The 17,783-nt window shown below is 40.8% G+C and overlaps 1 protein-coding gene across 1 annotated transcript in view; it reads right to left on the bottom strand.

Annotated features, from left to right (window-relative positions):
* Gli3 (GLI family zinc finger 3) overlaps positions 1-17,783 on the bottom strand; it is a 268,239-nt gene that overhangs the window by 248,631 nt on the left and 1,825 nt on the right. The window contains exon 2 of the mRNA XM_021180371.2: positions 5,873-6,037. Coding sequence (XP_021036030.1) covers positions 5,873-5,996 — 124 coding nt within the window. The 5' untranslated portion in view covers positions 5,997-6,037. The remainder of the gene's footprint in view (positions 1-5,872; positions 6,038-17,783) is intronic.

The following is a 17,783-nucleotide window of genomic DNA, read 5'->3' as shown; positions in this document are numbered from 1 at the left end:
CAAAATATTAGTAAGGAGAGGAAGAGAAGGGGCCTTCTGCTCACGTTTTCAATGAGCCTAAAACCATTCTAACATACAAAGTTTATTAATTAAGATATAATTAGTCAAGACATTAAAATGTTAAAGTTATTATGCAGCTTCCAAGAGGATAAAAAAAAAAAAAGCATGGCAAAACTGAGAACATACACCTGCACACTGACAGCCAACACCTGTGATACAGCAGAACTCTTGGTCTGTGGAGAGCTACATGAGCAAAGCAAGAAGCCCTTGCACTTAACCAATGAGCAGATCAGAGTCAGGCTGCTGTCAGATTTTAGAAGATATCTACACATTAAGTTAATGGCCCTGAGCTTCATCCTGTAGTCACTTCATCCTATGAGTCACTGACGATGCAGAACAGGGACTTCACAGCAAGAATCACAACACTGCTCATCTAACAGGAGCTGGGGAGAGCATGAGAAGTCCAAGGGAGTGAACAGCAGGCCACTCTGAACCGTCATGGCATGGGACAGTAAGGACGGAAGGGACGTAATGTAGTGTAGTGGGTTGCAGGAAAACGGGTGATTGAGCAGAGGGAAATCCAGCAGGATCAGGAGCCTGGAAGGGGTCCAAAGGTGACAGCAAGGTTTCCAGCCGTCACCATGTAGCTAACTAATATGGGATACGTAGTCTTGGAGCCCAAGACTGAGTTGCTATGAGAAGATTATTCATCGCCATTGAGTTAGGTTTAAAGAAAAAGTTCTTCAAGTAGAATAAATAGAATGTCATTAATGCGGTGCAAGCCACAGTGCAAGCTGGCATGGCATTCAGAGAGGGGTGTCTCACCCCTGCAAACAATGAGGAGGGGTGAACACATGCATGCTACTTCCAATGCAACACGTAGGAAGAATAGCCAGGTTTCAAGAGTTAAGAAATCTACATAAATCTTCTTTAAATTATGTTCTCACAAAACCATTATCTGTCCTCCTTTCTGAGTTAGGGAGACTTTCAGAAAGAGGGCAAAACACTTTGCTCCTTTGTTACTTTGTTCTTTTATCCATCCTTCCTCAAGATGAGCAGGCTTGGTTAGATTTGTGATTTACAAATCTTCTTGGATCCAGTGAGTTCATCATTACCTATGCCAAACCTTTTCCCTCTCTTCTGAAAACCTGGGCGAGTGAGGTGGATCAGAGGATAAAGGCTCCTGCTGCCAGGACTGATGAAATGAGTTTAATCCCTGGAGCCAACATGGTGGAATGAGAGAACTACTCCAGATACGTCCTTGAAAACTCGATGTAATTATTACCGTGCTGAGGAGATGAGGAAACCCAGACACTAGGAGATGAATCACTCCTTCACACAACTAGCACTTGGCACCACAAGAACTCAACCCAAACTTTCTGACCCAAACCCTGCATGTGCTCAGAAGAACCCTCTAATGTAAAATGAAAAGTGCCCAAAAGTCCCTCCTCTCCACCTTACATGTGCCAAGAAATGTGATGTGGGAAGCGAAGAAAGGTAAAGAAATCTAAAACTCAAAATCTAAGGTCTATCTGGAGTAAATCAGCTACCTATGCACATGCAGACTCTCACACTGAGAGAACTTTAAAGTGACAAGAAGGTATGGCGGAGAGCAACAATGTATTTCAAGCTTTCAAAAGTCATCTCAATACTAGTCATAAGTCCAACGGACATCACGTGCATTAATACCTATGTGCTGCAGAGTTTGGAAGCATAAATCTCAGACAAACAAAAGAAACAAAAGCACAGAGTATGCCCCATCAATTAATCTATCAGCTTCTGTTTCCCACCTCATCACCATTGGGTAATTTTCTGCTTTTTATCAACTTATAAAATATCTCACTTATTAAGACAAACTCAAAACCATAGCCTAGATCACTTCTGATAAGTTTGACACCCTCCTTCTTGAGACAAGGTCTTACTATGTAACCCTGGCTGGCCTGAAACTCATTCTGTAGACCAGGCTGCTTTCTAACGCACCAAGATGTGCCTGCCTCTGCCTCCCGAGTACTGAAATTAAGGGTGGGTGCTACCATGTTTTCTTGAAGCAAAGTAGCAGAAAATACAAGGGATAGGTTATCAAGGGACTATTAAAAAAGAAAAACTCATGGGCCAAAAATGAGGCAAAACATTTTAAATTAAATATTCATGTCATACAGAGAAGTTTTATAGGTTAATTAAAACACGTAGAGCAAAAGAAATGCAGATTTAAAACTCATTACTTAGGAAATACAATGTGTAGCTTAGGAAGTAATGAATCATGCAAAAACAGAGAGCATTAAAGCATTTACCAAGAGCTTACCTTATTAACAGACTTGGACACCCTCAAGCCAATGTGAGGCCTAAGATCTCTAAATGCACATTTATATATGAAAGCTATCCTGTTAGATGTCAAAAGTAATCTCTTAAGCCACAATTGCACTTAAAAAACATTCAGAAGGCTAAATACCATTGCCTGTGTCACTTCCATCTCACGAATAGCACGAACTGCTTAAAGCTGAAGTGTTGCACACAGGAAACTATGCACATAATATGGTTCCTGTGCAGAGATCACTCACTGAAGGCTTTGCTTACACGTGTGGATCCTGAAAAGCTACACAAATCTAATTTGACTTGGTTTCTTTCCCCCAACACAAGATTTAGAGCACAACTTTTCACTCATGTTATTTTAAATTTCAATCTCATGTAGCAAATGTTTATTTACCATGTTCTTCAAGATTTTTGAACCATACATTTTGGCTGTGTCTCTATGTTTGTTTAAACAAAACTCTAGGAGCAGATACTCAATTGAGAAAAGCAAGAAAACAGACCTGTAAGAACACGCAGTGGAATGTGCGTGGTTTGGCTGGGATGTTCACAATCAAGAACAAATTATACCACATAATGACTGGGAAGGTTAATTAAGTCAACCAATAGCTTCACCAATAACAAAACTTTTCTATTTATTTACTTTTAATCACAAAAAGGGTAGAATCTAAAATATACTTTATATTCATTTGGTTCATACATCCTGATATCTGAGCTAAATCTTTTAACTGTCTAGTTACAAACTCAATGTCAGAGCAGTCTTAAGGCAAGCATAACCTCTGGAATTAGGTACGATCACTGTGCCCCCTATTGTGGTATCTTAGTGACTCCAATTTTTGTGAATGACTTCAGTGTAGGTATTCAGGCACTTCTAAACTGTATCCACAGGTAGGTGGATAGACAGACTGAGGAGTGGACAGACAGCAACCACAATAATTTCCACCACAGGTCAACACACACAGAGCACCAATCTTTGCAAGGCTCCCTACCAAAAGCTCTAACCCAAGCAGCACAGGACAAAAGTCCATACACTGATGTGCCTAACAGCAAGGCAGAGCTTGACGCAGGCAAGAAGGGAGTGAGCAGTATGGAGACTGCGATCCCAACCATCAACCCTTACCCACAATCATGGTACAGTAAAAAGATTCCAACCTAGTTAGATGAAAACTGCAGAACTGTAAGAAAAGATCACTGTAATTATTAGCATTCACATAAACAAAGGAAAAAGGACACTCCTCTGTCTGTCACCACATAGCCCAAGCAGATCTCAAACTCATAATTCTCCTGCCTCAGCCTCCCAAATGCAGGGATTACAAACAGGAGTCATGCTTAACTTCACTGGCCTTTCTTTTGTATTGTTTATTGTGTTTTAAATGCATTTGCTTATTTTCCTGGAGTCAGTCTATAGGGTGGAAATCCAGTTTTAGAAAAAATATATCAATTGTTTTGTTTTGTTTTGTTTCATTGAGTTTCCTATAGTCCCCAAATGAAAAGTAATGAATTCTCTAGAAGATCAGGAATTCTGAAAAGCTACTCTGAGACAGATCTCACTCAGACATATGCCCTGCAAACATGACTAGTGAGTATTTACGTCCATATGAGACAAGACTCATGCACGTTTGGACAGGCTGTGGGCCTCAAGGGCACAGACTGATCAGGTTAGGAAGGCAAGAGTGTGAGTAGCTTAGCAAACAGGCCTATGATTATGCCAAGTGCAGAACTAGCTTTAACACTGTCCTTTCTCTGGCTAGCTTTTGGTCCAGGCCTCCAGGCCCCCAAGTCACCACTGGGTTCTAGTTAGTAATGTTCCAGTCCCCTCAACATGGTTATGAGGAGAACCTGTGGTCAGAGACTGGCTGATGCCAAGCTGAGGAGCAACGGAGAAGCCCCTGAGTATGTGTCTCGGTGTGGAAGCAAGATCCACAGAGGCAACAGCATCTTCCCACAAAGACCACTGAAGACACTCTGCTGGGATTTACAGGACAGTGGCTTCTAATAGTCCGCATGGTGCAAAAGCATCCTCAACCAATCTGCACTGGCTTTGTGCTAGGAAACACCCACATATATAGCTGTACACAACAACATTGGTGTTTTTGTGAAGCTTAACACATATAAAGTGCTTATTCTTATAAAATTAGTATTAAAACCACCAAATAACTAGCACTTTACATATTGTTCCTACTTCTAAAATGATAAATTAGCCTAATATTTATAAACTCCAGAAAAACAAAGAATTCAAGATAGCATGTTTTTGAAATAGAATATGCTTTTTATAACACCTGAAAACAAGACACAAGTATTCAGACTGGGTTAAGTAAGCTTGAGCCCTGGGTTTAAATGCCACAAAAAAGGTGAGCAATACAGACAAATTTTTACACACATTCCGGTAAAGTGAATCCATTTTTTAACTCAGACATAAATATATCTCCCTTGAGATCAATGGAAACCCGGGCTTATTGGCCTGCAAGACTGACAGCTAGCTTCCTCCCCCTAGCACAGTATAGAGCTATGTCAAAACCCTGATAGAAGGGCTGCAGACCTGAAGCAAAGCTGGGTAACCCACAGATGGAACAGAGCAGCAGCCAGACTCCTCGGGAGCACCTGTCCTCGGAGCTGAAGGTTCTAGGCTTCAGTTAGCTTCCTAGTCAAGCTCACTCTTCAATTGCACATTTAAAACAACAGTAAGTCAAACCAGTGAAGTCTTTCTTGGAACACATAAATTATAAAACCACAGAGAAGGAGCCAGGAGGTCAGCTTGGGCAGATCAGTGAGCCAGGTCGTACAGGAGCAGAACCGGGACAATGGGCCAACTTATTCTTCCTAAGGGTACACAGAAAAGTGGAGTGGAACCCAGAGCAAGGAGGCACGCCTGGAATCTACAAACACAAACTCCAGAGCAAGGAGGCATGCCTGAAATCTACAAACTCAAAGACATTGATGGCCTACCTAGTGGGAAAACCTGGAATGGAATCACCACAAACCTTCAGCCTGGTTTTCCTAGCTGAGGGAGGCTGGAGCAATCTAGGCTTGAATTAAAAGCCTCTCAATGCTTTGCTTAAAGTGTAAAAACGTTGATTCTGTGCTATCTCTGAAATCAATTAAATTTACAAAACCAACAATGAAGTTTATGGACTTAAGATGGACTTAAAACTTCAGCTGTTAAATTTTTAAAATCCTTTCCAGTAGACAACTTTAAATTTGGGGTGGGAGAAATCCTGCCACAAATCAAAAACTTCTACATTATTTTGACTACTATAGATTTTCCATGTGAAATGCAAAGCATTTTAAAATCAAGATGATTTTTCAAAATGCCAAAACAGGAACTTCTTTTTATAAATAACCTATCCTATCCCAATTTATATACCAAAGTAGACTCTGAAGAAAACAAGCAGCTTGGATGTCAAGATAGAGATTACTAAAGTCTGCCCACCCTATACACCATCCTCTGTCCCATGTGAACCTCTCTTAGAGAATCACTGGTCCAGGTATGGATGTTCAGCTCAGGGGATGCAGAGAACACAGCACTGACGGCAGCTTAGCTGCTGGGAGTTGTGGGGCCACTCACCATTGGAAGTGGTACTAGAGGCCACGGCCTTCTCGCTGACATCTGTTCTCGTGGGACATTTCCCAATGGAATTTTCAGCTTTCTTCCTCTCAGTCGCCGTAGAGCTGTGGGCCTGGGCCTCCATAATGTCTTCTCATTACTTCAGCTTGTTTCTCAAAGGAATCCCTATAAAACACCACAGTGCCATCAAATTCCCAAAATGGCATAAGAAACCTTTACCCAAAAGTCTTCTATAGCCTCTACCTGAGGAGAACCTAAAGGTTTAGCAAAACCTGAATGGACATTTCCCCAAAGGGTTTTCTGGAAAAAAACATTTCATAACTAAATTAAGGAGCCAGTCAGTCATGGAGCTGAGTTTTCATATCCCTTAAGTGACCCCAGCCTTTGCTATCTGCACAGGAGAACAGAACAGCTCACCATGTACAAGTTTCGAAGTTCCTTCTGATCATTTGTTATCAAATTATCTAAGTCAGTGGTTCTGAACCTTCCTAATGCTGAGACCCTTTAATACAGTCCATTATGTTGTGATGACCCCCCAACCATAAAATTATTTTTGTTGCTACTTCATAACTGTAATTATGCTACTGTTATGAATCCTAATATAAAAACTTTCAGAGATAGAGGTGCGCTAAAAGGGTTTGACACACAGGTTGAAAAATAATACATTCTAAATACTTCAATTTTCAATTATCTACAGTATAAAACCCAAGTGTCACATTATTCTTTTAGCTATTTCTGTTCATTTCCCTTTGGGTGGTCAACTTTATAGGAAGGAACACTAAGAGAACTTCTAAGTCAGAGAAAGTTTGTAATTACTAATTAGACATCTTAAAAACCAAGTGGCAAGCCTACCCACAGCCCTCAATAACTCAGTAGACTAGGATTTCTACTTCCATAAGGCACTGGATTGCCTTGAACATCTTAACCTCAAAGCATCCAGACAAACTGTGTTCTTTACGTTTTTTTGAAAAGGAAAACACTAATTCATTTGGGTTAATTTCCTAAACAAAGGTAATAAGACAATAGCCTTCCATTCCACCACAAAAGCCAGACAAAAAGTGAGGCTAACAAAGGCTGGGATCACTCACAGAACATGAAAACTCAACTACAGGCACATTCAGGTCACCTGTCCTTCACCAGCTCCACTGATGGGACAATAGCCCCAACTAATCTTACCCATCAACCTTCACACTAGTGCATCCTTTCCTTATAGAATACTTATCCCTACAAAGGGGACGAAGACGAAAAGTCCACTCTCAGCCATGCACGTTTTCTTCCAGCTCTCTAGGCTGCAACTCCCAAGGTAACTGCTTCATCTGTCTGCTCATCGGCTTATTTTTCTACATGTAGCAGATGCCACAATGTTCAATCAAAACAGTGATTAGTGAAATAAAACAAGAAGCTGTTTAACTGGCCAAAGAGCAAAAGCCAGAGCATGTATGTTTAGTCAGCTTTAACTCACGCTCTTTATGTACACCAGATGCCCCTTGACCAGAAATTCAAGCCATTCAGTTATGGTTTCAGAGCCAAAGGCTGCACATAAAACACTAGGGCACTGGCTATTTCCTGACTTCCATCTTTTCCTAGAGTGTCTATTGTCATTCACTCTAAACCACAGTGTTTTGGAGAATAAAAAGAAACAAGACATACTTACCAACTCTAAGACCCACTCTAAATTGAGAAGCATATTCAGAGAACACAATGAAAAACAAGAACAAAACAGCAAGGGGTTGGACAGCACTCACAGCCTACCTAAAGCTGCCCCAGGAGCTGTCCAGCACAACCTTGGCCAACCTGGACTCCCTCTCAGTTTAGAGGGGACAACAGAAGCCCTCTGCTTTTTGAGAAGAAACAAAAAAACTTTACCCCAGACACATACACTTAATTCCCAAGGGATCACAGACTGTCCAAAACTCTTCCATGAGCCTGAATAAAAACCCCTAAAGAGAACTTTTCCATAGTTGCTTGTGTCTCTAAGAAAAACATGTGAAGCCTGACAACCTGATTTTGATTCCTGGGACCTATAAGATGTAGGGAGAGGAATCAACTCCCCCAAGTCATTGTGAACTCCACATGTATAGTAACATTAACAGTAACATACATACATACATACATACATACATACACCTCAGAATAGTTCTCTTTAAAGAATTATTCTCTCTCCAAATTGATTTGACTGTTTAAGGTAAGGTCTTGCTAACACACAGCCCAGCCTGGCCTCAAACTCTCAATACTCCTTCCTCAACCTGAACCCAGCTTTAAACTTCATTTTTAAAATATATCACAAGGCTGGAGGTGGGTTGGGGGTGGCGCCCAACTTCAATTCCAACACTCAGGAGGCAGAAGCAGGAGAGTTCCTGGGAGTTCCAGGTCAGCTAGACTGTGACACACTGTCTCCAAAATCAAAAGAAAAACCAAGCACATCGTAAGAACGATTGAACCCAATCTATATCACTCCTAGTCCCAAAGAGTTTCCCTGAACAGCCATTACTACCTAGATTGCTATATGCTTGCTAAGATTTTCCAGTTCTACTTCTGACACAATGCATCTGTCATGGACAGTAACACCTAAGAGCCTGTATTTGAAGAAGCACTAATTGTCAAGGTCACTGCAGCTTCCAAATAACTGCTCTACACATTTATATTTGTTCATCATCATGTATGTATCCATGAGAGGACCTCAATTGTATTCGTAAGTATAGAATGAATAAAGTGTATTCCTGGACACTGAATTCACAACCCACAGAACCTATCCGGATCATCTCCAACTGTAATGATAAAGAACTGTGTTTAAGAAGTCTTCGTTGAGCATACATCTCCCTGCTACCTCTAGACTGGAAGCCTCCTGAGGAGCAGACTTCTATCTTCTCAACCACTAATACCAAGACAAATGCTTACTGGGTAAACAAAGGTTCACACCAGGGTCCTCAGGACTTCTAACTCTGCTGTGGCTTGAATTTGAAACATCCTTGAGCTAGCTACATACATCTTCTTCTATGCTACATGTTCCATTGAAAACTGGTCAACTCTACAAAAGCTAAAAATTTTATCAGGAATCCTTAATCAGAGCACCCAATTCAGATACCACAATCTTCTCCTTCAAAGCTGATACACGGTTTTATTAGCTGAGTTGGGGCAGTATACTAAGCGGAAATATAACACACAAAGGAACCAGACAGCATCCCATCAAGAAAGAAGGTTCCTGGGAAGAACCAACAAGTCACTTAGTTCCTTGGTAAAACTGAATTTTATGCAGTTTTTGGGTACCCCTTTAGGCAACATTTTAACAAAGCAACTCACCCTCCCCGAAATCATCACAGTAGAGAAAGACACAAGTGCCAAGAGGCACCACCTGAAAGCTACTAATTAATGATCTTAGAAAATACTAATTCCTACCCCTGTTGGAAATAGATTTTTTTAAAAACTAGGCCCTTGGTAACTTAAAAAGTCTACCCCCTTCTTCTATTTTGACAACTTATTTTTGGATCTCATTAATTAGCAACTAATTATTTAAGTGTAGTCAATGCTCAGTCCAGGGCTATAATGTGGCAACTTGCCAAGGCAGACATCTGCTTCCTGTATAGCATGGTGAGTTATATCAGCTTATTTTACTGATAAAAACACAATTTTATCCTTGTCACAAAGAAAACGCTTTAACACCATAGATGCCCACACCCTATGTAACTGTTGAAAGGGTGACTGTTTCTCCCTTGGGGGTGGCTTTTTCATAGGACATTAAGGGATTTGGAAACACAGACCAGAGTTGACCCTGGCTGGAATGCTAAACCGTGGCAAGCTGAAGCTATACCACTATGAGAGCCTAGACTACCTTAAGCAATAAAGTATATATAGCATTTAGACTGTAAGAATTAAGGGGAGGGAGTAAGTGCACTTCATTCCAAATACTTTTCTCTGTAGGACACATGCTACTATTTTCCAGACATGAACGAAATGAAGACTTTCCTCCAAGGCACTTTCCTGTTGACAATTCCAGCCTGTCCCCTTCAGTCTTTCACCACTGGGACAGTGCACGCAGGATTGCAGAAGAAAACCACTTGGCTTTTTTTCTGCTTTTCTTTCCTTCATTCTTTCTTTCTTCCTTTCTTTCTTTTTTAGGGTGAGGGCAGGGTCCTAAGTATGAATCCTAGCAAGTCAGCTGCCTGCAACTAGTATTTGCCTCCTAAGGGCTTCAGTTCCACAGGTAAGAAAAGAAGGATAAAAGCTACTTCCTGGAGGCAAAACATCCAAATCTTTTTTCATTCAACTATTCCAAACCTCTGGTAACTTCCCAGAGGCCAAAGTCCAGAGCACAATTAATTTCAGACCTTTTTTTTTTCTTTACATCTACTCCCTCTCCTAGCAATTTGCCTTAAAGGTACATCTTCTCTTTCTAAATTCCAAGTGTGAACCTGCGTCAACCTCCCCTGAAACTGACTAAAAAAAAGTTTTCTGAAGCTACCAGGGAAAACACTTGTAGCAGATATTCACTCTGAAAGTGACAGGGCTGGAGGTAACATTGATGAAAATGAAGAATTTTGGAGGTGAGGGAATGCTATGTTTTCAAAGCACTTTCACACAGATGTCCTATTTACCAAGGGACAGGCTCTGGTTGCTGCAGCCCATTTAGTTTGAAAGCTATTTTATTGGGGGGTGGGGGGTTCTTGTCCTGACACCTCAGAGTGGAACAACCTCACACCTCCAACCACTGGGCCTTAATTCCTGCTCATTCACTGTTCTTCGGTGCCCTGCTGGCAACTTGAGGTTTTAGCCATCCAAGGTGCGTGCACCCTGTCCATCTCAGAGCTCTGGCTCCACCTCTGAACCACCACTGCAGCCTTGTCTTCTAGAGCTGCTAATGAAGGTTCTCAAGCCAGAAAGGGGTAAGGTATGTGCTGCAGGGTGGGCAGATTGGTCCAGCAGCTCAACACATGCAGGTAGGTATCCCTTATCAACCTGAGTCAGATCAGCTTTCCTGCTCTCCAGGAATATTCTTGGGAACTTGCAAACTCTCTCTATAGGTAATACAGAAAAAAGTCCAACAGTCAGTGGGAAGGAGGATTGTTTGTTGCATCTATGTAGTCTGAACTAGCCAAATTCAAATAGGTATGACAGTGTGTGTGTGTGTGTGTGTGTGTGTGTGTGTGTGTGTGTGTGTGTGTGTGTGCGCGTACATGCACAAGCATTGCAATATTATAAAACACTGTGGAACAGTTGAAAATTCTGCAGGAAAACAAATATGTTCATTCACAAAAATGTCTCCTGTCTATCAAGTTGGCCCCCTTCCCAGGCAGCCATAAATAGATGCAGGTGCTGGGAACGGTCAAGGCAGGCATATGGCCTCACTGTCTCTCAGAAAGCCCTCCATGAGAGCCTTAGCCACCACAGACACTTCCTGTAATAGTAAAGAATCTCTCTCTCTTTTTTTTTTAATCCCAATTCTTAAACCTGCACAAACCAGCCTCTTCCCTTGGCGGTTCTCTGCGGCAACATCTCCGAACTGTAGGTATTCAGGATTCCTTTACAATCTGAATACTAACATTTTTCAGAAGAAAATACCAGTGCTAACCACACCAAAGTTTAAAGTGGCATTTCTCCCGAAGGAATTAACGGGCTGTAGTCGTAGTCCAGGATGGAATGAAACTGCTGCAGTCAGACTGGCAGTGCCCTTTTCACACAGCACACTGCCAATATCTATTTCCTTAATCCACTTGGTTTTGCTGTTAAGATACCTGAACCTTGGCAGTAACTCTGATAGTGTTTTGTTTGCTTTGCTTTGTTTTGTTTTGTTTTAATGCACTTAAAGATTCAAGACAACTAAGCAGAAGGCTAGACTGATGATAACCTGGTCCGCTTCTCATACATTAGAACATCTCCAGGCCCTAGGAGCCCAGAAGGAAAAGTCATTTGAAGGCTGTAAGCAGCACTCAGAGCAGGTCGAATGTGAGAAATCACACCCTGTAGCTCAAGAAGCTGCTGCTGCAGGAGAATACAGCTTTTACTCACACCTGCCTGTACACTGTTAAGCCGAACGGTATCCCTCGGATGTTAATGTTTCAAAAATCCACAATGAAGCCGGGATTCTGAGAGGGACTCTGGGGCAGGCTTTCCCTGCATGTATCACAGAAGAGTGATCGGTCTCATACAGCCTACTACTAGGACATCAGCTGCTACTTCATGGAGGGAGGAACCATGTTCCTTTTAAATAGGAAAAAAGCCCTATTTAATATTTATACCTTCCTGGAGCTATTAAATAACCCATTTCCTAAAGAAAATAATTCCTTCACAGAGAGAGAACTCCACCCCCCCCCCAACATAAAGAACAAAGCTAATACTGCTTTTAAAACTTTTTGATCAGTTTTGGAAGTGAGAAACTGTCTTGAGGTTCAATAAGGAAAACGTGAAGAATTTAGCCCATTTCTTGTAATCACACATGGAAGAGAAACTTAAGAGGTCTATAATGTGCTTGAGGGTTTCTTCTGTTCAAAATATCTCTCTGAACCTAAAATCAATTAGTTATGCACGACCTCTGGGACACACCGACAATTCCCAGGAGTTCTTGGCTTTCCTTCACTTCCTGTCTGCACTACCTTGCTTTCTGCAGAAAAGGAAGCCCAACTTCGTAAGTTCCTAATGAAATCTTTATTAATGTCTAACTACAGTATTTTTCATAGACAATTATTTCACCTTTATAGGATTACTTCCCACAAGGTCAAGAAAGCAGAAAACCGTATCAGTGAATAAGAAAACTGAACTCTGTATAGGCTGCCCATTGGAAAACCAAGAGATGCCCCAGGTCTGCAGTTCATTATTTTCAATCTTCCTTCCTTATGACTGTGATGCTTCCGACTGTAGACAAACAGCATTTTGACAGACATCCCAAAATGGAGTTGTCCTATTAGGGAAATAACTGCCTGGATCCAGTGAACTTTGCTTTCATAAATTAGCTATATCTAAACTTTTCAAAAAATTATATATTTAAAAATCAATCACCAAGGGAACTATTCAACATGAATAGTTACTACACTTCAAATCATAAAATGGCATTATTGTGCCTTTTCTGGTGTTGATGTAAGAGAAAAGATCACAAGCTGCCTGCTCAGCTGCCAGAGGTCTTTTATAACAAACATTTAAGGGGAGTATGAGGTCTAACACTCAGTGCCACTTCTGAGCTTCCCACAGCTCTTACCACACCAGCCTCCCGTGCTCTGACTGGCCTGTGCATGGAGAACAGCAGATGCCATTAGAGACACAGCAGCGGTGGAAGCAAACTGACACCTAAACGTCCTTTGCATTAGCTGGATCCAGACCTTCCCTCCCTAAGAAAACTAGATCAGACCTTCTCCATCAGTCTATAAATATTAAGCTCCGTAACAGTCTTCCCACCACATCCATATATATCATAAAAGTGTGAGTGCTTCACTGAGATTTGAAAGAATTAAGCATGTTTGCATAGCAGCAGAAAAAAATATGCTATGCACATAGAACGTATATGACTTACAGTGCCTATGACCCTCTATCCTTACAATACAGCTTAGGGAGATAGACTGCGTTTATGAATATTATGGTTTGAAACAGGTTCTCACATTATAGGCCAGGCAGCCTAGAACTGATGATAAAGCCCAGGCTTGTCTGAGACTTGTGACAATCCTCCTGCCTCGGCCTTCTGAATGTTAAGACTACAGGCATGAGCTACCACAGCAGGCCACCACCTGACTATTAAATCACACAAGAGAAACCGATATTCAGGTATTAAAATCGGCCACAGATGCTGAAGATGCTCAGCTTGTTTTCATGCAGCGCTATCCTCCTCATTTCACCCTCCTCATTTTTAATGTTTTGAGAGTTAAATCTGAATTGCAACTTTAAAAGCCAGGTTTTCAAATTTTAAAGATCTTCAGATGCAGGGTCTACTTTATAAGAATTAATTACCCATGGGCCACTTATTCTATAAACTTTCTTATTCAAACAACATTCTCCAGCTGACTCAGCCTTCAGCCTTTATACATACAAGACGGTCAGTCTAGCCTGCATCAGCTGCTACAGACACCCTCAGTGAGACTGGTGTGGAATTCCGTTGCACAGTTCAAACAGCAGGCCTTGTCCTACAGTAGTGTGGCCTGATCCATGTGTCTGGCCAGCGGAGCCCAGGTCTCCATACAGCTCAGTCATTCAAAGCTGCTGCATGAGGTTTCTCTGCACACTAATAAATCTTTGGAGTGAATTACTCTTTTAAAAAAAAATCATAAAATGTAATCAGTAACAAGGCTTAATTGCCTCATTCCTTCATTAATAAAATTTGAACTTATCTTTTATCTCATTGGTGAGTTTTCCATCTTTTTTTTTTAATGGCAGTATATAATTTAAGACACTCTTGTTAGGCATTTTATTGAATCTTCCAAAAAAATCTGCTTTAAAAATAAGTGAATATGTTATATATTTTAAATTTATTTCAACAGGGATTTAAGAATGGTGCTTGTCTCTGTTGAATTAATTCTAGAACATAAAAATTACACAAGTACACGAATGTGCTATGTCAATAGTTATTGCTGTAGCACCCCTCCCTTCCATAGCAAAGCAGCCCCCCTCTACATGCTTCAGGCCTGCAATCAATCCAATTTTCTTCAGGTACAATTTAAATGTATAGTGCATGCTACGACAAAACTGTGGTAGGATGCCAACAGGGTCCTTAAGAAAGTTTTCTAAATCACTGGAAAGGAGCTTTGAAAGAAAGCAAGGATTACAGTCAGCTAGAAGGGAGGGAGGGGACTTACCTCAAACCAGCCAAGCGGAAATCAGAGCAGTAATTCTACAAGTCGACAGAGTACACTTTCAAAGCTGTAATAGTGTGAAGAAGTGCCGGGCAGCATGGCCTGAAGGCAGCACTAATACACTGATGACTAATGGCTGGGCTAGGGCAGACAATGAATTTGGAGCTTGAAAACGAACAGAAACCATGCAGTACTTTGACAAATGGGCTTTCACAATTTCATTCATTGAATAACCTTTAAACACAAAATTGGCTTGGGTTCTCTTGGGAATGATATGACATGTTGCTGGACAATGATGTAAGTATTTTCTTTTTTAATTATGACTCGTACACAAAATGCTAGCATGCCATATAAGAGGATATAGTTTACAGATACCACAGAGGCACACATAGAACTCAATACAATATTGCCTTTCAGGAGGAGGCCTCAGTGTCCCAGTGCCACCTTATTAACTATGTAATGGCTTTTTCATTCAGCTACTTTAGAAAGCCATAGATTTTCTGAGACATTTTGTCGGGTTGAAATATGCACAACCAGAACAAAAAACACTTTCAGGTGAAACACACACATACACACAGAGGCAGCTAAGGAATGTGTAGAAAACTACTGTGCATTTAGTATTTCAAACGGAAAAAGTCTACTTTTCAGGGGTTAGGCAAAGGGAAAGTGTGGTAAAAACAATGCAGACAACAAAGTTTCCAAACAAATGAGCTCATAAACACTCACAGACAGCTTCTTTCCAACAGCTCCCCTCCCCTCTTCCAGACATAATTAGCTTTTCAGTTTAAAAAAATTATAAATTTGGCAATTTTTAAAGAGAGAATGAAATATGTAAAGAGTCTCTAAATTAACAAGTACCACTTATTTCAGACAACATAGCCTTCAACAGACCCTAAAAACTTAAGAAAAGGGATACTAAGACAGGAAGCTTAGCAAGCTCCTAAAGCCGTTGCTGGAGCCAGGAACACATAGCATACTTAATCTGCAAACTGTGAGAGTCCACAGTGGCTTCAGCAAGATCTAAGGCATGCCCTCAAGGTTTGCTGGGATCTGGGATTAGGGGGCTGATAAGAACCTCTACTGCCCATGGACATGTTTTTCTTCTGCAGTTAAACGCAAATGCATGGAGACGTTTGACTGCTGCTTGGCGTTGCTGCTCGAGTTATATAAAAGCTTTTGCAGCTCCTTTTGCTGTCAATATATCAAAGTTTAAAAAAAAAATCATCAAAGTGTGAAATTTCATTTAAAGTCTTCACCAGTCTACAGCTCTATTTCACAGGCCCATCAAATAAAAGTAAAGATGAAAAATACACTGGAAAGTACTTGAGAAAGTTTGCAGCAGCACCGGGCCCTGTTGCAGGTTATTGTCTGCCTCTATTTGCTTTGAAAGTAGAACAGATCAATTTCCATGTAGAAAACTGACAATGTGGGGTGAAGAGCAGCAGCTTCTCCCGGGCTCCAGTGAGAAGACAACCTGAACTCATTATTAGAGAACCTTGTGTTTGCTTAACAAATGGGTTTGTATGTGTTGGTTCTGTAGCCATTTCAGCCTGTGATTGCCTCTCGATCTAAAAGTTGGCAGAAAATTCCTTGAATCTTCCAAAGCAAATCAGACCAACCTCAGAATATGAATGCCAGGAGAACTAAAACCTCCTTCAAAGAACTCTTCAGCTAGGGATTTACAACAATTGCAGAAAGGAGAAAAGTCTGACTTTTAAGATAATCTACTATCGTCTAAAAGCATTAACATTCCATTACTAAGGTTTTCCTGAACATTTCATGACTCACTGATTCATGTCTTCGAGATTGATTTTTCTCAGAACATTGCTGTCTCCATATAAGTGAGTGCATACAACAATGAGCATTAAAGTGTTTCCTTTCATAAGCTTCCAAACTGTCCTCAGAAATCGGGGAGGGGAATGCAGCAAGCAGGATGGATGCCTTACAGGGGACTCACTTCTAAATGCCTGAGCCCAGAGGATGCCTGTAACTCTTGCAGCATGCAGGTAATTAAGAAAACTTCACTGGCTTCAAAACAAAGGAGAGTCCAACTTTCAGGCCTTGGAATCCAATTGTTAAATTAACAATGCTTTCATTAAGTAAGCAATGAAATAACTCGACAGAGTTATTTTTCATCAATGCTGAATTTTCTCCTTTGCAAATCAGACATACAATAAAAACTGTAAGGACACTGGACTTCAATCAGGGAGTGTGTAAAAAGCACAGGGAATTGGTAGGCATCTGAGCTAAGCCTGCCAGTCTATTAGCAATAAAGCAATCTATATCTTTTAAAGTGTTTCTGCCTGTGTGAAATTTCAGCAGACACCTCTCACATTGAACTTATTCATGCATCTAAACCCAACCTTCCCTAGGCTGACTTTAAGAATTACGTACCCTGAAAGGATCTCCCCTTAGGCAGAGAGTTTCTAATTAAATAGCTTTTAGTGTAAAATAAACTCTCTGCTCTGTATAAATATGCAATTTCAGCTAATTTAAATGTTATTTCATGTTTGTTTTAAGGTCTGACTATAATCTAACTGGCCACAGAGCTCGTGGACCAGATTGTTAAAGCCAATATTTCCTAACATAAACAAATTCTGTAGATACTCTGCACAGTTTACATTGTTAAAACCAATCTCCACTGCTTTAATATATCCTCTACTGTGCTGCCTTAGAAAAATGAAGTGATTCTGAGGTTATTTCACTATTTTAAAACAGCATTTTCCTGCTTCAAAATAATCTTGACACGTGTAATTAAGAAACTGTCAGACTATTATTAATTTTTAATTTAAAACCCAAATGAAATAATTACAGGAATCAATCAATAAGGCACCTATTCAAATTACAGAGCAATTACATAAATACTCAAAATTAATACTTTAGGCCAGTTCTTGAAGAATTCAGCCTATAACTCGTGAAGACATCAAACAGTGCAAGCTTGTGACATGAGAACGAAGGAAAGGTTTCCCCTAAAATAGACTAAAATGAGATTATTTCAGATGGCAGAGCACAGTTCCCCTTCCCCCAGCCATGCCCGATGCTCTCAAGCTGCAACTCTTTTTCTAGAAGTTATTTCCACCAGACACACATTTCAGGAAAAGAAAGAAGGAAAGAAAGAGAGAGGGGGGGAGGGGGGGAGGGAG

The sequence above is a fragment of the Mus caroli genome, chromosome 13, assembly GCF_900094665.2.
Source record: "Mus caroli chromosome 13, CAROLI_EIJ_v1.1, whole genome shotgun sequence".
Classification (NCBI taxonomy): domain Eukaryota; kingdom Metazoa; phylum Chordata; class Mammalia; order Rodentia; family Muridae; genus Mus; species Mus caroli.
The sequence above is the reverse complement of the archived record's forward strand: the minus strand, read 5'-3'. Positions and strand labels throughout refer to the sequence as shown.